This window comes from Lacerta agilis, chromosome 7 (genome assembly GCF_009819535.1).
Source record: "Lacerta agilis isolate rLacAgi1 chromosome 7, rLacAgi1.pri, whole genome shotgun sequence".
Lineage (NCBI taxonomy): Eukaryota > Metazoa > Chordata > Lepidosauria > Squamata > Lacertidae > Lacerta > Lacerta agilis.
In genome coordinates this window covers 54375679-54400933 of record NC_046318.1, presented here as the reverse complement: position 1 = coordinate 54400933, position 25255 = coordinate 54375679, and the positions used below count along the sequence as shown (strand labels likewise).

The 25255-nt window shown below is 41.0% G+C and overlaps 1 protein-coding gene across 2 annotated transcripts in view; it reads left to right on the top strand.

The window, feature by feature from the left end:
* The window catches only part of SLCO5A1 (solute carrier organic anion transporter family member 5A1), a 53187-nt gene extending 33938 nt beyond the window's left edge, over nucleotides 1-19249 (top strand). Inside the window, exons 5-10 of one of the 2 annotated variants that reach the window (XM_033155361.1) lie at nucleotides 2063-2227; nucleotides 5980-6178; nucleotides 13793-13952; nucleotides 16071-16312; nucleotides 17980-18044; nucleotides 18367-19249. In XM_033155361.1, the coding sequence (XP_033011252.1) occupies nucleotides 2063-2227; nucleotides 5980-6178; nucleotides 13793-13952; nucleotides 16071-16312; nucleotides 17980-18044; nucleotides 18367-18824 (1289 nt within the window). In that variant the 3' untranslated portion in view covers nucleotides 18825-19249. The remainder of the gene's footprint in view (nucleotides 1-2062; nucleotides 2228-5979; nucleotides 6179-13792; nucleotides 13953-16070; nucleotides 16313-17979; nucleotides 18045-18366) is intronic. The other variant, XM_033155363.1, reaches the window with a different exon arrangement.
* Nucleotides 19250-25255: the final 6006 nt, after the last annotated feature.

The following is a 25255-nucleotide window of genomic DNA, read 5'->3' as shown; positions in this document are numbered from 1 at the left end:
CGTTTTCTTTTTCTTTGACATTGCAGTGTCATAATTGCTCAGTTAGCAATTCAGCAGATTTAATTGCCTATAAGAAAATGTGCTTCATGCCATTTTTTAGTTTTGGCTTTTATTCACATCTAAACTTTGTGATGCAGTTCCTCAACCATTCTCTTTTGTGTAGTTCAAATCTGAGCAAGTCTTCTGGAAATAAGACTTTCAGCATTGTCCTCTAAATGATTGTGTGTCAGGAAAAGTTGCAGAGTAGCATTCTGCTGAATTTTTGCAGTGACTGCTATATGTCTTCATTATTTTAAATGAAAAATTGCTGCATCCACCTTCACTTTAATTCCCCAGGGCTTGCAGTAGTGCTTCTCCTTGGCCCCTATTAAAAGTATTCATTACAGACGTTGGGGGAGAAATCACCCTTATTGGCTGTTTGGCCAAGTTGACCTGAAAATGGTCAGGCTATGCTGCAAAGTGGAATGATCTCCCCTCTCCTCCCTCTGTGCCCCCACAAGCGGCTCAGGCGTTGGGTGTTGGTAGAACAGTGCTCAGGAACAGGATTGTTCTCTCTGGCAAACTGAAATGCTTATAACAATTAAGTCCATTGCAGTGATATGAAAAGTTAGGGATATGATTGTGTTTGTGGTGAGGAGAGAAATAGTGGAGGTTGCAGAGGAGGGTGTTTGCTGTTGTAGTTTCCCCCTATCGTCTCTTGAGTTCTGTGTTGCTCATTTATCACCTGCTTGGCCAGTCTGTTTCTGCTTGGCACTTTTAAATGTAAGACAGTTGCTGAAATATCAGCCCTGCAAACTCCCTATGAGGTTGAGGAATGCAGCTGGAGGCAGTAGAGGATTTCTGATAAAACATACTGTGCGGTTCTCACTATGCTCTTCCTGTCTTTACACTCAGTTCCTTTTTTCATGGTGGCATGGGAACCATAGTAGCAGAACCCCTTCCCATGTCACTTGGATAATATGATGAGCACACATCCTGCCTCTATCGTAGGCTAACTTTGCCTCCATTTCCAGGAGCAGTGTTCAGATAGGAATGAGCTGGAGCATGGGCTCATTTATAACCATTTCCTGACCAGCACATGAAGGAGCCATACTGCAGTAGCTTCTGTACAGCCAGTGTCACATCAAAAGGAACTTTTGAAATCCATATAATGTTGGGCTGTACCCTGCTGTTCATTATAACCAAGGCCTGCCAAACGGGATTGTGCATTTAGTTCTACAATTACAATTCCTGGGACTTGGACATCTGATCCTAGCTTATGCTGAGTCAGTCTAGTCCAGTGTTGTCTACTCTGACTGTCATTGGCTCTCCAGGATTTTTGACAGAGATTTTCCCCATCACCATCTACCTGATCTGTTTAGGATGAGATGCCAAAGACAGAGGTGTAGGAAGCCGCTCGGGCACCCGGAGCAGCAAACATGACGTGCACCTGGGGGCTGGGCATCGCTACGTAGCACGCATGCACAGTGTTGCTATGTATGACACATGCGTCATACGTAGTGACGCTGCACATGCGTGCTACATAGCAGGTTGCCGGCACCGCTGCTCCAGCACCTTTCAGACGGTACCAGGATCCTCTGCTCGTGGCTGCAGCCACGAACAGAGGATCCTCTACATGCGGCTGCAGCCACGAGCAGAGGATCCCAGCACTATCCGTACGGCGCTGGAGCGCCGCCGCTGGCAAACTGCATGCCTTGTCACCCCCAGAGACGTGGCACTGGGAGCGCACCGCTCCCACTGACCCCACGTTGCTACGCCCCATGCCAAAGATTGGACCTGGGGTCTTTTACATGTGAGGCAGGTGGTCTGTCACTGAGTTATTTACTCCTAAGACTTCTACTTGTGGAAGCACACTTGGGAATGTTGGAAAGGCCCTAACATATGCTAAGATTATTTTGTATTCACACTTCGGAATCCCCAGGAAGAGGTCTTGGGTGGGTAACCATTCCTTAAAATTCAGTTCAAAGCAGGCTGATTTTCTTTTTGTTTTCCATTCATTATGTATAAATAAAGTTCATGTGTCATACTTTTATTTTTATTTTTATTTTTGTGTCATTTGTAGAACTTCCAAGAGCAGCTGTCAGGATCTTAAGCAACATGACATTCCTTTTTGTGAGTTTGTCATACACAGCCGAGAGTGCCATTGTTACTGCTTTTATTACCTTCATCCCCAAGTTCATCGAGTCACAGTTTGGCATCCCCGCTTCTAATGCCAGCATCTACACTGGTAAGGAATTGCCATCAGTAAGGAAACCTGTAATAATTATTTTTCTGTGACTGGCAAAAGAAAACCATTAGAAAAATTTCAGCAATGCTCTTTTTAATTGTTTTTTTTTACAGTTTGCAATTATTGGGCCTTATAGGTACCCATTGTTTATATATGAACAATTTGCCTTGTCTGTAGTGTGATAATGTTTCTCATGCGGAAATAAAATTGCTCTGGCAATGCCAGCACCATCAAAAGGGTATCCTGACCTGTTAGGTTGCTATTGATTGCTTAAGAGTGAACTTTACTGCTCTTTCAGCATGTCTCACTCTCTTGCTTGCAGGTCATTCATTGGTCAAATGGCCTGTCCATATCTTTACTCATTTTTCATCTCAGCAATAACTGAAGCTATTAATATGGCTATTTAAATCTATATAGCTCTTGTATGAATTTCCATGTAAAGGCATTAAAACATTACAATTACCAAGCTGAATCAACCCAAAGGTCCATCTATTTTCTCCCAGCAGTGACTATTTATAGGCCTCTGAGTTAATTGGGAACAAGGCCATTCCATAATGTTTGCTTCCAGCACCTGAGAATCAATTGGACGTTGCTCTGAATTTGGGGGTTCCAGTGGTGGCGATCATAATAGGCCTTATATACCCTCCCATCTTTTGGCCACATACTCAAAACAGCTTACAAAATACATTAAATATTAAAACCAACATTATCATTGAGACAACATAAAACATAGCTAAAACAATTCATTTTTTAAAAGGTGGCATCATAAAATCAACCTGAAAACACTAAACCCTTTCCCAGGATCATCCTATATGAATTAGTTTAGCCTCCTTTAAAAAGCCAGCTAACATAATTATCAAGGTTTATAAATGTACTTAGAAAGGACCCATTTAGCTCAACTAAAATAGCCTAATGCAAATTGCATATTGGCAAGACTTCACTTCTCTAGAGTCCTTGAATGGGAAAACACTTTCTATTTACTGCCAAAGAAGAGGTCTAGGAAGGGTAGTTAAAACTATAGTTAGAAGAGATGAAGAGAAGGAATGGAAGCACGTTGACGTGGAATTCCTATAGGGGCAGGAGAAACTTAGTTGAAACGTTCCGTATTTTAATAAATTTGTATAAGGGGAGAAACCAAGAGACGTTTTGTACAAATGGTGAAAAAAAGGGGGGAAATTAGGTGCAGACAATCCTGCATGGACACCTCCACAGGGTATAGAAGTTGTGCATTCTATAACATAAAATACATTAAAGGCTATTTTGATTGACAGTCTTGTAATTCCATGTGATTAGTACAGAAGCTACTCAGGCTCTTAACAAATGTTGCTTCTGTGTTTTATGGCATACCCAAGGGCCTTAATTGTATCATTGCCTAGTATTAGATGTGTACTCATAAAGTCAGGGTAAACCAAGCCTGAAGCTTGATATGAGAAATTGCTAATGTCCAACCCAAGAATGAGAGAGACAGAAACTGGTTAGTTGATGTATACTTTTGGATCAACTTAGATTTTTGAAAAAAGGTCTTTCTCACAGCCCAGTTCTGTCCATTTCCCCCTCACATTTAAGCCTCACTCTACTCAGTGGGGTCTATTTCCTTGTTTAAGATTGCCTAGTGCAACTTGTGAAAATGATGCAATAGGTACAGTGGTACCTCAGGTTACATACGCTTCGGGTTACATACTCCGCTAACCCAGAAATAACGCTTCAGGTTAAGAACTTTGCATCAGGATAAGAACAGAAATTGTCCTCTGGCGGCGCAGTGGCAGCGGGAGGTCCCATTAGCTAAAGTGGTGCTTCAGGTTAAGAACAGTTTCAGGTTAAGAACGGACCTCCAGGACGAATTAAATTCTTAACCCGAGGTACCACTGTATTTGTATATTATTATTTTCTCCAATGCTGGAAAACCTTTTGCTGCAACCTTTTGACGCCAACTCAAGGACAGAAACAAGATATTGCTGACTCAAAGCTGTTCTTGGTTTGGGGCACTTAATGTAGTAGCATCTTTGACACATTCAGAATCCATTCTTAGCTGTCTTTGGAAAGTAACTTATGTGTGACACAGTAGCAAGCAATCAGATACTAGATTTGAAAATGACATGTGACACTTCTGCTTAGCACATGCTTAACTTTGGAATCTCCTTTGAGCAAATCATGGCATAACCGAGTGCTCTTTTTAGAATGCATTGCTTTGCATTTCATATACAGTACATAGTCAAAAAGACCGTGTGGCCTTTAGAAAGGCTGTGTGGCCTTTAGAAAGTCCGTTTTGTCAGTTTGATTTTAATCTGCTTCTTGGAGTCTATAAATTGTTTACAGTGGACACTGCAACTTGGGTTGCGGACGTAATCTGTGACGGAGGCACGTCCGCAACCCACAGCGTTCGTATCACGCAGCGGCACGTCTGCGCATGCACATGATGTAATTCGGTGTTTCTGCACATGCACGAAGTGCGATTTTGTGTTTCTGCGCATGCACAAGCGCCAAAACCTGGAAGTAACCTGTTCTGGTACTTCTGGGTTCGTGTGGAGCGCAACCTGAAGAGACGTAACCCGCAGCGATCGTAACATGAAGTATGACTGTACTTCTTATTTCGGGTGGTACAGTTGCTCATTAATAGAAGGACCTATATAGGGAGCATAAACAAATATCACCTAGATTCTCAAAAGGAAAACAAAGCAAAAGAGTTTAGCACATTTGGTTTATAGTTTTGCACAATAACTATAGTGTTTCTTATTCTTGATTGCCATGAGAAATAATGAAATATTTTTTTAAAAATAGAAAGTACTCCACGTGCAGGGATAACTGTGAGTTCAAATGTTAAGGAAGCAGTTGGTAGAAGGGAAGAGAGCAAAGGGAAAGGAGCTCCCAAATTCTGAGGAGATTTTGTGGAGATGCAACAACAGGCCAAAAGTAGGCCCTTTGTTTCTTAGACTCTTATTTGTTTCCCATATAGTCCACACCTTGCTAGTACAACTAATTGATTTGCAGATCCAGTTAATTTACCATCCTTCCATGTGTTTACTTTGACTTTGCTTTGCCACTTGCAATAGATAGATAGAAAGAAATATTTTAGGCCATGATACATATATTTTTTTCATTTCTCTCTAGCATCTGCAAGACAGTTCCATAAAATAATCATTAGTCATGAAATCCCATGTAAAAGGAAATGAATTGCAATCTATACCACGTTTGTATCTAAATAAAGAATTACCACCCAATTAGAAACTGAATTTAATTCTCTTGAATTTCACGTATTTTCTAACAACACTTGGAGCTGCTTCCCTTCCCAGCCTAGCATGAAAACAAAGCAATATTCCTGCTTGTATTTAACAATAGCTCTATTTATTCTGTTTCTGCTGCTTCTGGAAAAATCATAAGGAGGATTTTATTAATCCTTTGACATAATTGAAAGGCAGTGGAAATTCTGACACTTTTTTTGCTGTGGTGAAGTTCTCATGAAGAATTGCTGTGACGGTTAAGTTGCGTTTTGGGCTGCTCTACTTTTCACTTAAGGTGATGAACATATGATGAAATGCTCCTCCATGAAGAAGAAAAACCCTCTTTGCATGACACCCTGAGAGTTCTGCTTCAATTTAAGGATGGGATATTACGTGTTTTATAATAAAAATAGTGTAGAAATTTCACAGCCACACTGGTGGGGAAGGTTTTTCTCTCCCCACCCCCTTTTATTCTTTCATTCTTTGTAACATAGAAAATGTTTTAATTTTACCCCTTTCTTTCCTTTTAATCAGGTGTGATCATTGTTCCAAGTGCTGGTGTTGGTATTGTCTTAGGGGGCTACATTATAAAAAAACTCAAGCTCAGTGCAAGAGAGTCTGCAAAGCTGGCAATGATCTGCAGTGGTGTGTCTTTGCTGTGTTTTTCAACACTGTTCATTGTTGGATGCGAAAGCATTAATCTAGGGGGGATAAACATACCATATACTACCGGGTAAGTATCTTTTGGCTTTCTAAATAATTCATGCCTTCATCAAAGCTAGCCTGTTTATATAATGGTAATAAACTTGCCTTTCATAAGTACATTAAATGTGGCAATCAAAAGAGGGGTGGAGGGGGAGAGAGATAACCACAATTTGAAGCTTTTGTGCAGGTGTGGAGAACCCTTTTCAGCCTGAGGTTCTACAATTCCTTGTGGACTGTATGTGCATGCCTATGTTCAGCAAAGGCAGAAAAATGGAGCAATAGCCTCTTGTTCTGGACTTACAAAGTGAGTCACCCTGTCTTATATTAAATAAGACAGATCTGACTCAGAATGTTAGATATTTGGGACAAACACCCAAGACCTAACCTCCTGGCCAGAGAATAGAAACTGCTTGAACATAAGGGGAAACATCTTAATAAGAGCAGTTTGACAGTGGAAAAACCAGCACTTCCTGCCCTCTTCACTTTGCTTCCTGGCAGTTTCAACTGAAAAGCTGCTCCTCTCACCTCACTTCCCTTTCTTTCCCTGGTTTCCTTTCCTTTGTCTTTCTTGTGCAAAGGCAGTTTCTTACTCAACTATTCCCTCGACAGTCATTTGGCTTCAAGCTTCACATTTTGCTTTTCATTCTCCCGTTTCCCATCAAATCGCAGGGAACGGGAGAGAAGGGGAGTTGTTATGCCATCACGCTCTCCTGTGCATTTACAGCCTGCCTTAAGAGAGAGACAATTACCTGGAGACCCACTTCTTTTCCTGCAAATCCCCAAGCCAAAGTCAGCTGGACTCTGAGGGTGGCGGTGGTGGCTGAAGGGAACCAATACGCTGAGCCTTAACCTGGGAGTTGCACCTGCTCGCACTGAGGGGAAAGAGACCCACGCTGGCTGTCGCCCGCCTCCGGCAGAGCCGAGCCCTCCACGGCAACAGCCAGTGCTGACGCTGATGCCACGGCTTCTCTGCAGGATCCCAGCAAGGGCTGCTACTTCCATTGTAGCTTCCCCTTCTGGTCGGCAGCGCTCGCAGTCTTCGCCTTTGCCTGTGGCCAGGTGGCAGGGAGGACCCCTTCCCCGGTCACTTCCCTTGCCTCCCAACAGTTGGGGTTTCAGAAATCTCCAAGAGCCTCTCCCTTTAAGTGGACCCTTTAAGTGGATTCCTCTCCCTCCCCCCCTTACACACACACCTCTCATCCGCCCTCCCCTTCTTTCTTCCTCCTTTGACCATTTCTTGCAATTGGAGTTTATTTCCCAAAGACCTGCGTGTAACACAGGTGCCCCCCCCATTGCCACATACTTATAAGCCCACGGAAACCACATGCACACAGCACCAAGTTAAACTGGAAGTTGCTGGATTGGACTATCAGCAGCTACTAGTCGTGATGGCTCTGCCTGTGCTGTCTATTTCAATGTCTTCACCCTTAGAGCAACTGCACTGCATTTACCGGTAATCCAAATATATCTTGTTAAAAATGTTCACGCTCTGCAGGAGATCCTTACATTTCTGGCAGAACAGAGCAAATTGGCTAGTGCCCATGATGTCACCATGTGCAATGCCTTTAAAAAGGTAAAGGTAAAGGGATCTCTGACCATTAGGTCCAGTCGCAGATGACTCTGGGGTTGCGGCACTCATCTCGCTTTACTGGCCGAGGGAGCCGGCGTACAGCTTCTGGGTCATGTGGCCAGCATGACTAAGCCACTTCTGGTGAACCAGAGCAGCGCACGGAAACGCTGTTTACCTACCCGCCAGAGCGGTACCTATTTATCTACTTTCACTTTGATGTGCTTTCGAACTGCTAGGTTGGCAGGAGCAGGGACTGAACAATGGGAGCTCACCCCGTCACGGGGATTCAAACCACCAACCTTCCGATCGGCAAGCCCTAGGCTCTGTGGTTTAGACCACAGCGCCGCTCACGTCCCACCACAATGCCTTTAAAGTATATTGTAAATATTGTATTGTTTTTCCTGTTTTTTGTGCACCACAAATAAAATATGTGCAGTGTGCATAGGAATTCGTTCATATTTTTTCAAACTATAGTCGGACCCTCAACAGTGTCTGAGGGACAGTGATGTGGCCCCGTTTAAAAAATTTGAGGACTCCTGACCTAGAGGGATAGTAGACTCACTTTTGCTCAAGGCCTTTAAGCAGAGACAGGATAGCCTTCTGTTGGGGATGCTCTAATTCTGGATTTCCTGTACCAAGCAGGGAGTTTTATTAGATGGGCTGCACAAGATCTCCTCCAACTCTATAATTCTATGAGTAGCAATAAATTTGGATATTCACACTTTATCCTCAGTAATATATCTTAATGTATATCATTTGTATTATGAGGCCATAATTGTGCCTATATGTTAATGGTGAGTTGGCTGGAGCATGCATTGTCAAGATAGCTGCTACGTAACTAATTCCACAGCTCCTGAGTTCCTGCAGGCTTTTCCAATTCTGAGGCACCTGGAGGAGCCATCAGGGTGTAGTATGTGACTAGCAACAGGAACAACAGGGAGCGGGAAATATAAACACCATAATAATCAGTGACATTGAGATCCCAGGGACATAGGGAGTGAGTGCTGCTTTTTGGATTTACAGGTCCCAAAGCATATGTGAGGAAAGAATTTATTTAGGCCTATGGTCTCCAGACTGGAAACCGATCCTAATCCCTGGTACAGGGAAATGTTTAAAGGGCATTTGTCACTCATGTATAATTAATATATTGCCACAGTGCCATGCCTGGGTATAAATATAAATCAGGCAGCTAGGAAGATAAGGAGCTTAAAGGGGACTAAAAGGACACCAGTCAGTCCCCCAATTCCCTGCACCCACCCATTCAAATAGGGGATGCTGGAGAGAGAAGGGGGGCTGTGCCACAAGTTAGTCCTGGAGTCAGATAAATGATGCTGCGATCTTCATGTCCTGCTTGTGGGCTTCCTTGAAGAATCTGTTTAGCCACAATACTGGGCTGGATTGTCTGCTACAGCAACGCTTTTACATTCTCATATCCACATGTTTTCACACTTGCCTATCATATCCTTTTTAATCCTCTGTTTTAGGTTTTAAACTCTTAAGAGTAGGGTCTTGTTTCTCCTTTCATAGCTGTAACAAAGCTGGAGGTGCTCTAAATTCTAGTAAATGCACAGGACCAAAAGCAGAACCTCCTCTTTAAAACCTTCCGACATAAACAAATGCTACAAAAAGATTTGCTTTTCGGCAGATGTGTGTGTCCTAAAACTATGATGCCATTGTAATAGGAAGGGTAACTACGGTTTGATGGTTCAGTGTAAAAATGCAGCTTTCAGCCTGGGAGAAACATTAATATTCCTTTGTGTTCCTTACTCTTAGATTTTGCACTTGGTTGCAAAAGTTGAGAAACTACTGAAAGGCTGAAAGGATATTCTGTAAATTTATGTTGACACACTCATTCCTACGCTGATATGCCATAATTTCCCATTATCATCTGAAAACTCCAGGACTTTCTGTGTATTATATCTTAGGATCGATATTGGCAGCTAGACCATTGTGTCTGAAGGTTGTTTTTTAGACAGCTAAGTAGGGGCATAGTTAGAGGTTTATAATATTATCTATGCTGTGGAGAAAGTGGACATTGGTTATGATAGTCAAATGGAACAATCAGGTTCCAGTGCCTCTGAATTTCAGTTCCTGGTGTGTGCATGTGTGTGGAACAGACAATGGCGATCCTTTGTTGCCCTTCATTGATCTAAATGTATTTTTATTAAGTTTTTAATGCATGATTGTTAATAACTGAAGCACAAAAGATACAATAATGGAAAAATAAAAAGAGCAGTGTCTACAGTGAGTTGTTCACGAGTAAATTCATTAGTGAGGGGTCTGTTGTTTACAAGCTGGATGCATTCATGTTGTTGTTTGTGTTGGCTGCAGCTGTATCTGACTGCTATATGACAAGCCTGAAGGAGCTCACAAAATGTTCCAAATGGCAGCCAGAAATCAGTCATCACTTCTTAAAGCGCCAGGCTCAACAGCTTCAATTCCTTCTCTCTTCACCTTGAACAGTAATTTGAAGCAAAGATCAATCACAGCAACAATTCAGTTTTTTGTGCCTCCTTAGTTATGTAGGCTCCTTTCGGGCACAGAAAATTAAATGTATTAATATTTGGGACTTTGTCTCTAGTTCATCTGTTTTGGTCTAGGGGACTGGAATCTGCATGCTACAGAATTGAAATGCAGCTCAAGGATGAGTTGGTGAATATTTTAGTATCTTTGCAGAAAGTAACCGAAGCAGAGTAGTCTACAGAACTTGACTCAGATAATCCACCACTTTGATAGGAGGGCTGTCTGAGGGGAATTTCCTTATTTTATTCTAGTCTTCAGTATTCCTCTCCTCTGTCTTTCATTCTGGGTGATTGTAATTAGTTTTTTGCCTGTGTGAGGGTATTTGTACTTGTTTGTCTCCCTTCGTTCCATTTGTGGATGAGGTGGTAGTGGTGGTGTTGCTGTGTTTGCAGTTGGGCTTTTGGGATTCTGGTGGATTTCATTTTAGAGTGATTGGGCCAGGAACATGGCACTTCCTGTGTCTCCTCAGAGTGGGAATGTCGTTTCTCTTTCTCTCTCAGAGCTTGTGGGGGGCAGTTTCCCTCAACTAACAGCCATAGCAGCTCATTGGAGTCATATTTCCCCGCCCTCCTTGTCCAAGCAGGATTGCGATCTCGTGGGCTCCCTCTCTTTTTCTCTGACCATCTGTGGCAGCATGCTTTCTGCCAGAGAGAGGAGCCACGTCTGGCGCGCTGCAGACAGTTGGCGGTTTCCCACATTTTTCACTACGTACGCTGGGGAACTGTGCTTTTGAGGGACGGCATCTCCTCTAGCGGCTGCTCAAAGCACTTGGGACCATTTTGTACATTTTCCAAATCCAGGTTTGCTTCCGAGGATACACTCCATAGGGAGTTGTAGCTAATCGCTGCTTAAGGAGCTTCCTTCTATGAATTGCATGCTTACAATGTATTTGGCGTAGTTGCGCTCATCACTCTTGGGGGCCCAACCCCCCAAATATAGGGCTATATCCCCTTGTGCTTATGATGCAATGGAAAGCTCCCTTCGTCCACCCCCAGAAGTCTCCCAAAGAGCTCCGGACTTTCAGGAAAGGCCTGGAATAAGTATCAGAAGAGCTGAAACTGGAGAAGGGAATTGGGGAAAATCAGGTAGAGGGAAGCTTGCATGAGTCCCTCCACCCCAAATTTCCCACTTCTACTCTAGCCTCTGGAGAATCCCCCAACCTTCAGGAATGTGTTTTTTTTGGGGGGGGGGTGAGGAGGGCTGTGTGGAGAGGAGGAACAAGGAGTTTCCCTTGTGTGAGCATCTTTTGGTCACACACTTGTTTGGATAAAGGCTACTGTTGCTTTTCATCATTTTCATCCTATTTTGAAAAATAAAATCACACCATCTTTGAAATAATCCTGAGGATTTTTACGCTCCTTATGTGGCAGTTGTGTTCACTTTTGCTGCTTAAAGTGTAGAGCTGTTTTTCAAATTCGTGAGTAACACTGAAGGTGAACAACACTTCGTTTAGAAATCTAATTCACATTTTTGGTCCCGTCCCTCCCCCATGAGAGCTAAGTAATGCTTCAAAATCCAGTGCTCACCATAAAATAAAATGATGACTCAAAAGTTTCTCAGTGCTGTGTTCGTATTTGAGTTCACTGCTTATTTATTCAAACAGTATCGAACTGTTCATAAAATACATGTGTAAATATAATCAGCTTTCAAAAAGCTTTTATGTTTTGCAGAATGTTGTTTGTTTGTTGAGAGCTTCTCAGTGAGCTTTGGTCAGTGATGTCTTTTCAGTATTGGTCATGAATATTCAACAGAATTTCTGCTGCAGACAAAAGAAGCACCCTTTGTGTTTTCTTCTACTGCAAAACTTAGTCTTGCCTCTGGTATAATTGACTGAAGCTAATACTTTCGCCCAGTACTATAAATACAGTAATTAGAAAATGCAGAGATAGCTGAAGAATACCTTTAATAAAATGTACTTTAAAAATCAGATAATTTAAAAGTACATAAATACATTGGGTAGAAAAACCTATAGAAGGTAGCATTATACATAAAAGTAATATTAGCTCACTGAGGCACAATATAACTACAATGATTAAAGATCATTTTAAAAGGCAAAGAGACTCAGACTCTTACAAGTCTTATTTATTCATTTTATTTAAATATTTATAAGCTGTCTTGCTGGGCCAAGTCCAGGTTTCTATGGAAACCTGTGCTGTAACTTTTTTAATTGATATTTATGGTACTTTCCTACTAACTTATGCAATAATAGATGACTGGAATTTTCATTTTCTGCTATGCAGGTATGTATGCTTACTAAACAGATGTTTTTGAGGGACAGATGTGTTTTTTATATTCTGTTGGGAGCCACCCAGAGTGGCTAGGGAAACCTAGCCGGATGGATGGGGTATAAATACTAAATTATTATTATTATTATTATTATTATTATTATTATTATTATTATTAAAAGTAATTTGCATGGTTATATGCAGGCAACAAAACTGAAACAATAACAACTATATAGTTAGGAACTTTTATTATTTAGTCAGTTTAAGCAAGATGTGTATCTGAATGATTCTGGAATCGGAAATGATCTTTGTCAAGATTTGGCATATTGAAAATGGTCTAAACTCCATCTAGATGGACGGCCACCAGACTCCTTTTGTTCAAGGGTAGAAGCATGAGCTCTTCTCCTCTAGCAGTAGTAACTAAGAGCTCATTTGCATCTTACTACATCAAGCACCGATCTACATGTGATGCTGTGTAAAAGCAAAGTGTGAAGATGCACATCTCCAAATACACAGTGGACAGAGAATTTCAGTCCATGTATCTTTGATTGTTTGGGGCCCCATGCCTTCCCTTCTAATAATTGCTGTGTAAGTGCAGTGAACTCTAGTGTCCCTGCAGTGCCACATAAAATGTGGATCCACCTACATAAAAATTAATGGCTGTATCATATATTAGTAATTGTATGACTGGAGAAAACAATTTCTAAGGTATCTGTGCCAATGCGGGAATATTTCAGAATAGAGGAGCAAACTAAAAGTGACAGGTGCCCCACCTCCTTTATTCGATATCCTGCCTCTTGTAGGATTCCTGCCCCCTCAAAGTGCTATTTTGCCATCCTAAACATTGTTTTTGGGGTGGGTTGTGATCCATTTGGATGCTTGTCTTGTTGCCTGTAACCCCATGGATTGTGTTTCAAGTCATTGTCCCCATATGACCCCAAAACCTTAGGAGCCCCAACCAGTAAACACAAAGAACACCAAAGTGCAATCAATATTTCTGTTTGAGAAATATTGTTGATAAGTTCTAATACTTGCTGTTGTTGATACAAGAGGCAGGCAAGTCTGATCTTAAATGGTATAATCAGACCCACAATGCAGCACTCCAAAATATCACATTTGTGGGGAATCCTAAAACTGTCCTAAAAGGAGGCAGGACTTCTAGTGAAAATGGGGCAAGGCACATCTCACAAGTCACTTCGTTTGACAAATGGTGGTAGTATTCTTTTTCTTATTATTTTATTTGCTGCCCTACACAAACAGGTCTCAGGGTGGTTCCTCTGGTTTTCTTTACCTAATGTGTACTGTAAATCTCCTTTTTCTGTAGTCCTACACTCACCATGGCACATAGGAATCTCACTGGGAGCTGTAACGTCAACTGTGGCTGCAAAATCCATGAATATGAACCTGTGTGTGGGTCAGATGGAATCACATATTTCAACCCTTGTCTGGCTGGTTGCATCAGCAGTGGAAATCATAGCACAGGGGTAAGGATATCCACAAGTACACAAACTGTACTTCTCATGCCATGCAGAAAAACACTTAAGCAAGTAAGGTCATTACCCCTTTCTTCCATTTTCAATGCTACCCATCCCCAAACCACTCACTTACAAGAAAGGCATTAGCTCAGCATCAGAGCCATAGCTGTCAAGTTTCGGATTTGAAAATAAGGGATCAGCAGTCTCACCTATCCCGGGGACAGTCACATGTCAGTGGTGGGCGGAGCCAGAAGCAAAAGTGGGCGGAGCAGCAATGTAAACTCCAAGCGGGCTCGGGCTCAGAGGAGGGCAGCCATGTGCTCCGTGCGATGGAGCCCCATCATCTTCTTGTCTGATCCCATCAAAACAGGACAGGAAGCAGCAGCTGCTCAAAGGCAGCCAGGCTCCGCCCGCCAGCTAACCCTATTGGCCGGCTGAGGGGCTCGGCGGCAACGGATAGGGGCTGATGCAGGGGGAGAAATACACCCCCTGTAAGCACGGGAAATGGCTCCCACTTGCTTTGAGGGCTGAGGCTTTTCTCTCCAAGTAGGCGAGGTCTTCCCACCCAGTCCTTGGCCAGCAGGGGAGGAGCTGCTTCCATTGAAAACGGGAAATTTAAGGGAAATAAAAAATAAGGGAGAGCAGTGGGAAACTGCTTGAAATAAGGGAGAATTCCGGGGAAAACGGGATACTTGACAGCACTGGTCAGAGCGCATGCTTTTCTGGCGAAAGGTCCCAGATTAAATCCCTGGTATATGCAGAAACCCCAAAGAGCCACTGCTAGTCAGTGCAGACACTACTAATCTAGATAGACCAATGATCTGACTTGACATAAGGCAAGTTCCTAAAGATACTGACATATAGCTTAACAGAAAATGACAGTTGCTCCTCTACTGAATGAGATCACCAGCCTTAAGCATAGAAACATATCTTAGACTGAAATAGGAGACCTTCTTCAGGCATAATATTCAGCTTACAAGTTTTGCAAAACCTTTTTGTGCTTTCACAGCCAAGGAGGGCTTCTGTTCTTCAAATGATCTAACCTCAGGCATTCTTTAATTCCAATTGCTATTATAGTCTTTCTAATCCTGATCTTCTAAAAGGGAAGGGTCTCCTTCCTTCCATAACTAACTGAAGATGTGTTAGTGCTCTTTTTAGAACACACAGAAAGGGTGGGTGTTTCCACTCAGGGAGGCAGTACATTCGGATTTTGCAAGCTTTACTGATTAAACACCCACCAGCCAATCTTTTTCAGGGAAGCTCCTAGCCTGCCCCAAAACTAGCCAATCAGTAGCTGTAACCCAGCCTTCTCCAACCCTGGTTCCTCCTAGATGTTAGTCCCAACAACATCTGGGGGGAAGCAAGATTGGAGGTTGTTGTTGTAGCTAAATGGTTGTGTAATCTGCAACTCCCCCCCCCAGTTGCTCAATGCTATATCCTTGTCTTTAGCAGCTCATTACTTCTAGCCCAGTATTTCCCAGACTTTTCACCTCATGGAGCTCTTCAAAAATGTTGAGGGTCTTGGAGGACCACTCAGTGGTTTTTCTGCTTGTTGTGGCAATTGTAATGGGCTGTGCTGGATGCTGCCTGCATTTTTATTGCTCCTTTTATTTCTTGGATTTTATTTTATTGCATTACAATTTGAATTCCATATAAACAATAAGAGCTGAAAAAATACAGTTAAAAATCAAAATGAATATTTAATGCAGGCATGCCACAGACCACACAAATGAAGCTTGCTGACCACGTGTGGTCCACAGACCAGTTTGGGAACCTTGTCCTAGCCCACAAGGAACTGCATGGTTATATAAGATGGAACTCCAATTTACCTTTGCAAGCACATGTTCCAAACCTGCATTTGTGTAGGTAACAGGTGTGTGCAGGTGGTGGTTTTTAGGAGAGAATAGGGGGTAGAAGGGGGGAGTGCTTAATCATTTGCACTGATTCCTTCCTATAAATACCTCACCCCTTCCTTAGCGTTATAAGACAACATAAGATCAATAAGTCACTTTTGTTTTGTAACTCATCACTTTCCCCCTAGCTAACGTATTGTGCTAATTCAATGGAAGCATAAAATACAAACAAAAACCTTAGCATTTGATGCTCCTTGTCTTTGATGTTCCACAGATAAGAAATTATACAGAATGTGCCTGTGTCCAAAGCAGACAAGTTATTACACCACCGACAGTTGGACAGCGCAGTCAGCTGAGAGTGGTGATCGTCAAAACATATCTCAATGAGAATGGTTATGCTGTGTCTGGGAAGTGTAATCGAACCTGCAATACACTCATTCCATTTCTCATTTTTCTCTTCATTGTTACGCTCATCACAGCATGTGCCCAGCCATCAGCAATCATAGTAACACTCAGGTGAGAGGTGCCTGAATCATTACAGTTTTATTAGAGGTACCGTATATACCCGAGTATAAGCCGACCCGAATATAAACCGAGACACCTAATTTTCCTACACAAACCTGGGAAAGCTTATTGACTCGAGTATAAGCCGGTTCACCTTTGCCGCTGTGGAGGAGGAGGAGGAACGAGCAGCCTGAAAGCAGCCCTTTGGACTGCTCCTTCCTCTTCCTCCTTTGCCAAGTTTGCATTTATGCAATCAGTTCAGGAATGGAACAAGCTGCCTGGGGAGAGTAAAGAACCGCCGTTCTTGTACGCTTCTTAAGGAATGCTTAACTGGGGAGAGCGGGTGGCAGCATGAACGGAGAGAAAGGGCTACTTTCTCGCTGCCCCCACCGCCCGCCTCACTCAAGTATAAGCCGAGGGCAGTTTTTTCAGCACAAAAATGTGCTGAAAAACTAGGCTTATACTCAAGTATATAAGTATGCTGTTACCAGGTTCTGGGAGTCTGTGTCATCTTCAACAGGATATGCCTTATCGTCATTTATCTGAGAATAGTTATCGAGGTGACCACTTTGATATATTTTAGTTATATGCACCCAGTTCACAGAGGCACTTGAAGATAAAGTGTGAGAGAGGAACACAGTAAGAGTGGGCCATTGCAGTGGGCCATTTTATAAACAATCTAGGAGGGACAAAACAAAATAAAAAATTAAAAAATTCCTTTCAGTAGCACCTTAGAGACCAACTAAGTTTGTTCTTGGTATGAGCTTTCGTGTGCATGCACGCTTCTTCAGATATCTGAAGGTATCTGAAGAAGCGTGCATGCCCATGAAAGCTCATACCAAGAACAAACTTAGTTGGTCTCTAAGGTGCTACTGGAAGGAATTTTTGTTTTGTTTTGACTATGGCAGACCAACACGGCTACCTACCTGAATCTAGGAGGGGATTTGGTCGGGAAGAAGTGGATCCACTGCTTTATTTGACCTCACTAGTTCAGAATGCATATGGTGAACTCCACACACACACACACACACACACACACACACACATATATTGGTGAACACTCTCTCTCTCTCTCTCTCTCTCTCTCTCTCTCTACACACACACACACACACACATATATATGTTGAAGAAGTGGTGAAGATGATCTGTGATCTTCTCAGCTGGCTTGACACAATACTTCTAAGATGATCTAGGTCCTAGAAGTAGCATAGAAGCTACTTTTCTTTCTGGATAAATTCAGTCCATTTATTACATTCATCAAATGATACAATTTAGTAGAAACAGAATAAAAGCCATAAAAAGAATACAAATATCACAGAGGAAACAAAAGTGAGCCCTTTGCTGCCTTTGGTTTCCAAATTCTTGTTCGCCCTGAGTAGGGTGGAGAGGCAATTTAATGGGGATATAAAACAAAGCCTGATAAGAGAGTTGATTCAATCAGGATGCAAAGCTTTTTAGTTTGCCTCATCACTTAAATTACTTTATGTGAACCTTTGGATTTGAGTCTATTAACTGCCTTGTTTGCACTTAACTCTGTGAATGCTTTTTTGTATACTAATAAGTGGACTCACACTCTCAACTTATTCTCAAGAAGGATTTTTTTTTATTAAGAGAAATTGAAGGTTTTACTAAATATGCCTTGCAGTTTAAGGCTTTAAAATACCGTGTGTCTTTTTTAGGTCTGTGGAAGATGGTGAGAGGCCTTTTGCACTTGGGATGCAATTTGTTTTATTAAGAACCCTTGGTAAGTGCAGTCATGTAGGGGTAACATTGTTTCAGATCATATTATTAAGGAAAATTATTGCAAAAATAAGTAATAGGATGGAGTTAAATTTAAGACACTAGTTTTGGCTTGGAACCCAGTTGAGTAAGTTGCTTTACAACATTTGAACCCACTTATTGGAAATATCGTCCACAAGTTTTTTTGCCCCTTCTTAAACTTAGGTAAGTGTAATTGTTTGCAAAGTATTTTCGCCTTTGCAAAGCAAATCGGTTTTATTATGCAATCATATATTAACTGTTTTACTCTGGGAGTCAATTAATTTTAATATTCCTGTTTATTTCAGCATACATTCCCACTCCAATTTATTTTGGAGCTGTCATCGACACAACCTGCATGCTGTGGCAACAGGAGTGTGGTGTGCAAGGCTCATGTTGGGAATACGATGTGACGTCGTTTCGTTTCGTCTACTTTGGTCTGGCTGCTGGCCTAAAATGTGTTGGATTCCTGTTCATTTTCCTTGCCTGGTACTCCATTAAATACAAAGAAGAGAAGCTGCAAAGGCAGATGTGGAGGGGCTCATCTATCAACACAGTGAGTGAGGTGGTGGGGAACACCGGAGCTCAACAAAACTATGCACGGACTAGATCCTGCCCCGCTTTTAGCTCTCAAGGCGAACATACTGAAGATGCTGGCCCGTCACTAGGGATGCATTACATAGCGCAGACCTATCCTGGCCCCCTTACAGAAGCAATAAATGCCCCAGATGAAAAGGTTTCAGAAGTACCCACTCCTGAGATATAGAGCCCTTTGGTAACCTCAAATTTGGTTTGTTGGTCAGTTTTTAAGTATGGGGCCTTTAGAAACACCCGTGCCTTCTTTTTCTTAACCTGATCTGCAACAGATAACAAACCAACAAAGCTTCATGCACAGAGCCATGACCTATCTGAGGGCTGGAAACCTCAAAACAACCTAGGTAGCTCTTTCTTCCCTTGTTGGGAAGGGAGTTTTAAAACATGTTTGTAAGTATTTCAGCTGTGTCTGTTAAATCCCCAAGTTCCAGGCAAGTGTTAAAAAAGGCAGAACTCAAGAGAAGATTGACAGAAACGAATATCCAAAGTTACAAAACCAGTAAGGTAATGCATCCACAACTCCTGGACTGGGGAGGAGTAAGTAATTATTTTGACTTCTGTTTCAAAGCACAACTAAAACCAGTCTCAGCTATGCAACTTGGATTGGATAACTTTTTTGTTCTGTGTATCCATTTTTCCCTCAAAATTTCTCAAACCATCTGAATTAGAAAAGAGGGCATTTTTGTTATATTTTAAATAAAGAGTACTTGAAACCATAGAACAGTTAAATACACTGGGTATGGTCTGAAATTCTACGGTACGGCATAATAGTTTTAACCTGTTAAATTCATTTAATTTTAGCATGATGTAGTATTTTTTAGTTTAGCGCAGAGAATTATAACCACCAGTAATTTTAGTATTAATCTGTAGTAACTTTAAAGCATTTTAAATATGTGCATAAAGAGCAGCTTGGTATTTGTGTATTCTTGCAACAAGGAGATAATCTGCCACAGATACTCTTAATACTGCTTTCACCAATTCCACACCCAAGCTATCTTAGAATGAATGGACACACACAAAAAGGATGACCTTTTGGGGTTGTGGCAATTTGAGAAAAATCTCACGTTAATTAAAGCTGGTGGAATTGAACAGTGGTTTGCTTATTTTGTCAAATGAACAGATTGCCATTCACATATCTCATCGTGCACTAAGTGTCAATCTGAGTATGTGATAGTGCAATTAAATGCCTGTTTTGCCATGTGGCCTGCTATAATGCGCACTGAATTCTTTCCAATTCCCCAAGGGTGAATTGTTGGGCAAGTGATGCTAGAGCTGATCTCTCCTTGCTGCAGTATTAGAGGATACATGCGTATATAGGTTACAAGGTATGGAGAAACAGAGATTCAAAAGCTACATATATAATAGTTGTGTGATTCTTCCATCTTACAGTTGGGTGGTTTTTTGTGTGCCAACCAACCAGAGGTAGTCTAGAATAGAGCACTGTCACTAGGACAAGATGCTTAATGCTTTTCCATCTTTACTCAAAAATTATACCCTTCAGCTTTTCTCATGCTGTTCTCCCTCTTGTCTTTCCCTGATAGATGGGGCAATAGCTTGGAAGGGCAGTGGATTTCTGAGTGGGCATATAGGAAGAGTTAAGCAGCCCTGCCTACTCTTCCTCCATTTAACTTGGTTTTTTTTTATTCTTTCGCTTATATTTTAAAGCAGTTGATGGAAATAATCACACAGCTAAGTGTTGTATATAGTTTGATCCAAAGTTCCAGGTTTTCTTGTTTTGTTCGATTTAAATTTATCAAATTTCTTTTGTTATGCATTCGTTTTTGTGGGGGTGTAATTCCCAGATAGTCTTTGTAGTATATTCCCAGTGAGATGAAAAAGGCGTCTGAGTGTTCACTGAAACTGTCGTTTATGTCTTGGAAGTACTACAGGCTGTGCTGTGTATTGTATCAAGGTATTTGAAGTCATGAAGGATTTCTGTTGTGGTGGTTTTCCTTCTTGCAGTTAAAGAGCTGTACAGGGAATTCTGTGTATGCAGTGGGATGTCATAATTCCACTTTGCAGATGCAGTTGTCAGAGGTTCTAGGCATTATGAAGAGGAAATATGAAAAGGACAAATGCTTCAGGCCACATTTCTACCAGAAGAAAGCATTAAGGGAAATACTGTGAGAGAAAGTGAGAAGCATGTGAGGTAATGCGCATATAAATGATGCTAGTGGTTGCTATGGCAGTGTGAATCTTCAAAACCCAGTTTGTGTTGATGAACATGTAACGGGGAAGCATAGTTAGTGCTGGCAATGGATTATCAGAGGCACTGTGGTTCTGAAAAGTTGAGAAGGAGGCACTCATGTTCATGAAGCTGACTCTTGGTTTTGTGGTTTCCAGGAAGCCAGGGTTGCATATGAACTAGCAGTAGCCCTGTATTTCAAGGAAGTGTGTTGAAAATGCAAATTTCAAGTCAAAGGGTAAATTGCCCTTCACTCAGCATTTTCCAAGTGGTGTGCATGTCTGTGAAGATTCATGCTCAAGAGACCTTCACTGTCACTGTGATTGTTGAAAGCGGTAGCAGGAGGTCTGGTCATACAACTTAATTGCTTCACATTACTGTTCTTTTTATTGGTCTTCTTTGATGCCACCCCTTTCAGATGTGGAAGAAGGGGAACAACTCTTTTAGGGGAGCAATGTAATACTTCAATTGAAGGTTTCCCCTCTCCAACAGTGTTTTAAGTTCTAAATATTTTGATAACATTGTATATAGTGTAAATGGAAGTAGACAGCCATAAATATTAATGTAAATACATGTTTATAGTTGTAGCATTAAGTATATTTATACAAACCTAATATTGCCTCAAACTCTTCAATTTTTTCTTCTATCTACAATTATCAGTGTTGGTTTTACACCCTTGAAATCTGAAATGTTATCCAAAGTTGCCTCCAATGTACTGCATTAGTCTGAGCTTATTTATTTCAGATCATTGTGTCATTTATGTATTTATAGTGTGTGTGTTACTACTCTTGTATCCTGCAATACATTGTCATAAAATACAGGGTGTAAGGCCAGGACTTGTTCTAGGAGTGCTGTGACTGAACACTTCCAAAGCCTCCCCACCCCTTTTAGTAGAGAAAATAATGAAAGATGTACTTCCAATATAAACAACTGAATCAACTGGATTACCTTTTGAACTAGATACATACTGCCCTGGTGCTAATGTGATGAAGTAATTCTTTCTCTGGCATGAGAATATTTCATACAAGTTTAAATAGCTGCATGTGCTTGCCTTCTGAAATTCTCATTGTTGTCTACAAAAGTGCACATAATTATTGGTAGGTTGAGCACACACTTCTGCTCCCCATGTTGGTTGTTTGCCTGAAGTAGTACAAAATTTAAACCAATATCTTTAGGTACTTTAGGCATGAAGAATTGACTGTTACTCGTTCTCTGTTGATCTGAAAATGTAACTTTCAGGAAAAGGATAGTAAAGACACTGTGCTTCAGTTTTGCTAAACAAATGTGATAGGCAAGTTTTCCAGGTTTCTGTGGCAGACATAAAACACATATATTGGTCACTTGATATTCCTTCTAAATAGCCCCCACAATCATTTGGTCAGGTTAATACTGAATGAACATGGTGATAGTGTCAGTGGAGACAGTCAAACTATGCCTTTTGGCTTGTGAACTTTAAAAAAGTTAGCAAAGCTGTGCTGTAACCACATATGTTTGAGGCTTACTGGAAATATGTAGTAATTCTACCTGAGAGGAAAATTGCAGGGATTAATTTAACTAGAAATACTTCAAAAATATACAATTTTCAGTCGCTGTTAGATTTTTAAATACTTGGATACTTCTCTCTCTTCCAGGCAAAAGGGACATTGCCACTGGTTGTACTTGCATGCAATGGTGTGCCCCTCTCCTTCCCTTGTTTCATTTTTAAATTCTGCAAAGTTTCATCATAAGCCAGCTACAACCCATGGATTATGATGCTGGTTTAGTTTTAAAACCAAGATTCCTGGGTCAAACTAAATTGTAATGCTAAATCAAAATTCTTTAAAAATGAAACTTGGACTCATTGAGACCCATATCGGTAGTGCTAAACCATGTTCCTGAAAAGAAATATATGGTATTAATCAAGGGAGCAAGCTAGTTAAAAAGATTATACTGCATAAATGGTGGTTGTTTTTTTTTAAAGTGTCCAACAGGAAAGTGTTTAGCTACTGTGCCTGTGGTAACAAAAATGCAATTTGATGGATACAGTAGGTTTCTTTTTAGTGAAGATTTTTACTAAGACTTCCATGGAACAAATAAGAGTTTTCCAAACCTATGTGCAAGTTCCTGTAAAATAAATTTTATGGGCAAAATTTGTTGTAAACATCTCTTTGCAAGTGAACCCCTTGAATACTTCAACATTTTGAAATAAAAATGGCTTCTCAGTGTGTTTTGTTGCTGTACATTCTCAACCTTGAATGTGTGGGGATCTCAGTCGCAGGGTGGAGCAGTAGGTGGGATGGGTGGCTGGTGCCCACTGAGACTGATGGGGCAGATGGGAGGCATGACATGGTGGGCCACAGGTACCCTACCCCCTTCTCTAGAAAGGCAAAGTCTAAGCATATACAGAATAAGTGGTTAGTGATGATAATTTATAGCTATTATAAAGACTCTATTTTTTTGGGGGGGGGTTCCTCCTCCAGCCCAATACCACATGGAATTATGTATAATTGTTGTCAAATGAGTAAAGTACAAATGCCACTCCCCACCACATTGCTTTCATCTGTCCATCTAAATTATATCTATGTGCTCTCATCTAGTGAAGTTCATTGGTGCAGAAGTCTCCTCTGAACAGGATATAAATTTTGTTTTTGGGAATTGTGTTTGTTCAGGAACTGATGCATTACAAAATGTGAAACTCAATTTTAATGAGCCCCCCCCCCCTTGCTGAGTTAATTGGTGGGCTTACATTGCTTTATTTTTAGATCAGTCCACTTGAATTAGAGTGATTAGGCTCCACATAAATTTCTGTCATCAGTAGGTGCAATGTAGAACTGTTACCCAAATGACAAAAAAACCTACTAGGTTATAAAATGCAGAGACCAGGGCCACCAAGCTTCATTATGCTGGTGGTTTTGACTATTTAAAAATATTAGGAAAGATGCCCACATACTTGCACAGGCTGTGTGTGTATGCAGCAGAGCAGGCTGTTCAATAGTGTCACAGTGACATCCAATGGCTGGTAAGGAACAGCAATCAGACCTCTCTACAAACAATTTTCTGCCTTCTGAGGGAAGAGGCATGTGAAAGAAGTGTCCTATATTATTTAGTAGCTGTAACAGTGAAAATTGAAACAATTGATGCCTTTCTTGCTAGCCTATCTCACACTACTGAGTTTATTCCAGTCCTAAATAGTGGCAGACTTTTCTACCACAATTGAAACTAGCTGTTTTTGTTGTTCTATCCAACTAGGATTCTATAGAAGCATTGAACAGCTATTTAAAACGGTTATTTAAAAGTCCCACATAGAATTAACTCAAATCTGCATAAACCTATTAATTATTGAATTTAAAGATTTTGGTCGGCTATGCTGGGCCCAGGAAAGAGCACCCTCAGGGCTTTGAATGCAAGAGGTACAAGCCGGAATCCCAATTCTGAACCCACCTTGTCATCAGTAGATGTTTTCAGAGATTTCATAATACTTTAACTAAATTAGCCAATCTACAAATTATACTATTACTGTGTAACTATTGCCCATAAACATACAGTAAAAGTGTCCAACTCACAACTGAGCAGAGTGAGTGGTCTTCACTATAAAGATACTATTAGCTTACCTCAACACCAATGGAAAGTATGGAAACATTTGCTACGTTAGCATTAAGAATCTTTGGTTTCACTCATTTTTCTCTCTCTATGAAACAGGTACAGGAACTCTTTATTTCAAGAAATATTGCTTCTAGACTTCACCGAAGTCAGAATTGTTCTATAAAAGCATTGCAGAATATATATAATTTTTTTTTACAAGAACACAGTTTAAAGTCTAATAATGGACACTCTATATACAAACAGCATCATTCATGCCCATAAATACGTTTGTTTGGTCATTCCGCTCGTGACACACACGATTAAACACCTAGTTAATGTCAACAACTTTACAGAGTCCATCACAAGCTTTTTCTGAAAATTATTAAAAAGCCTACTGAGCACCAGGAACACGCAAGTGTCAATTTTAACCTGTGTTATTTAAAACAAATAGTTTTTAAACCCTATTTCCATTACCACACACAAAAGCATGTACTCTCCTGTAGATCAAATAACACAGAAATACCACTTTGCTCTGTTTTATACTTCAAATGTTGTGGTTCAAAAGAACCTCTAAAAATGTTTGACAAAATCAAGCAACGAACTTATACTCAAGAGTTTGTCTGCAGTTACGTACCTTCCGTGTCTTCTAAATCTATGGTTACCAGTTTTTGCATTCAACTGTTTTGTTCTAAAGTAGTCCAATCCATCTGCATGTATAAGCGTCACTATTCCCATTACGTAATGAGGGTCGTATGGGAGATTTTGCTTTCCCGTCTTTTTGAAGTCACTGGAGAAGCCCTTGTCTATTCCACATGCACCTTGGAGATTTCCTGTGTTTGAGAAGCCTCTGCATTAAG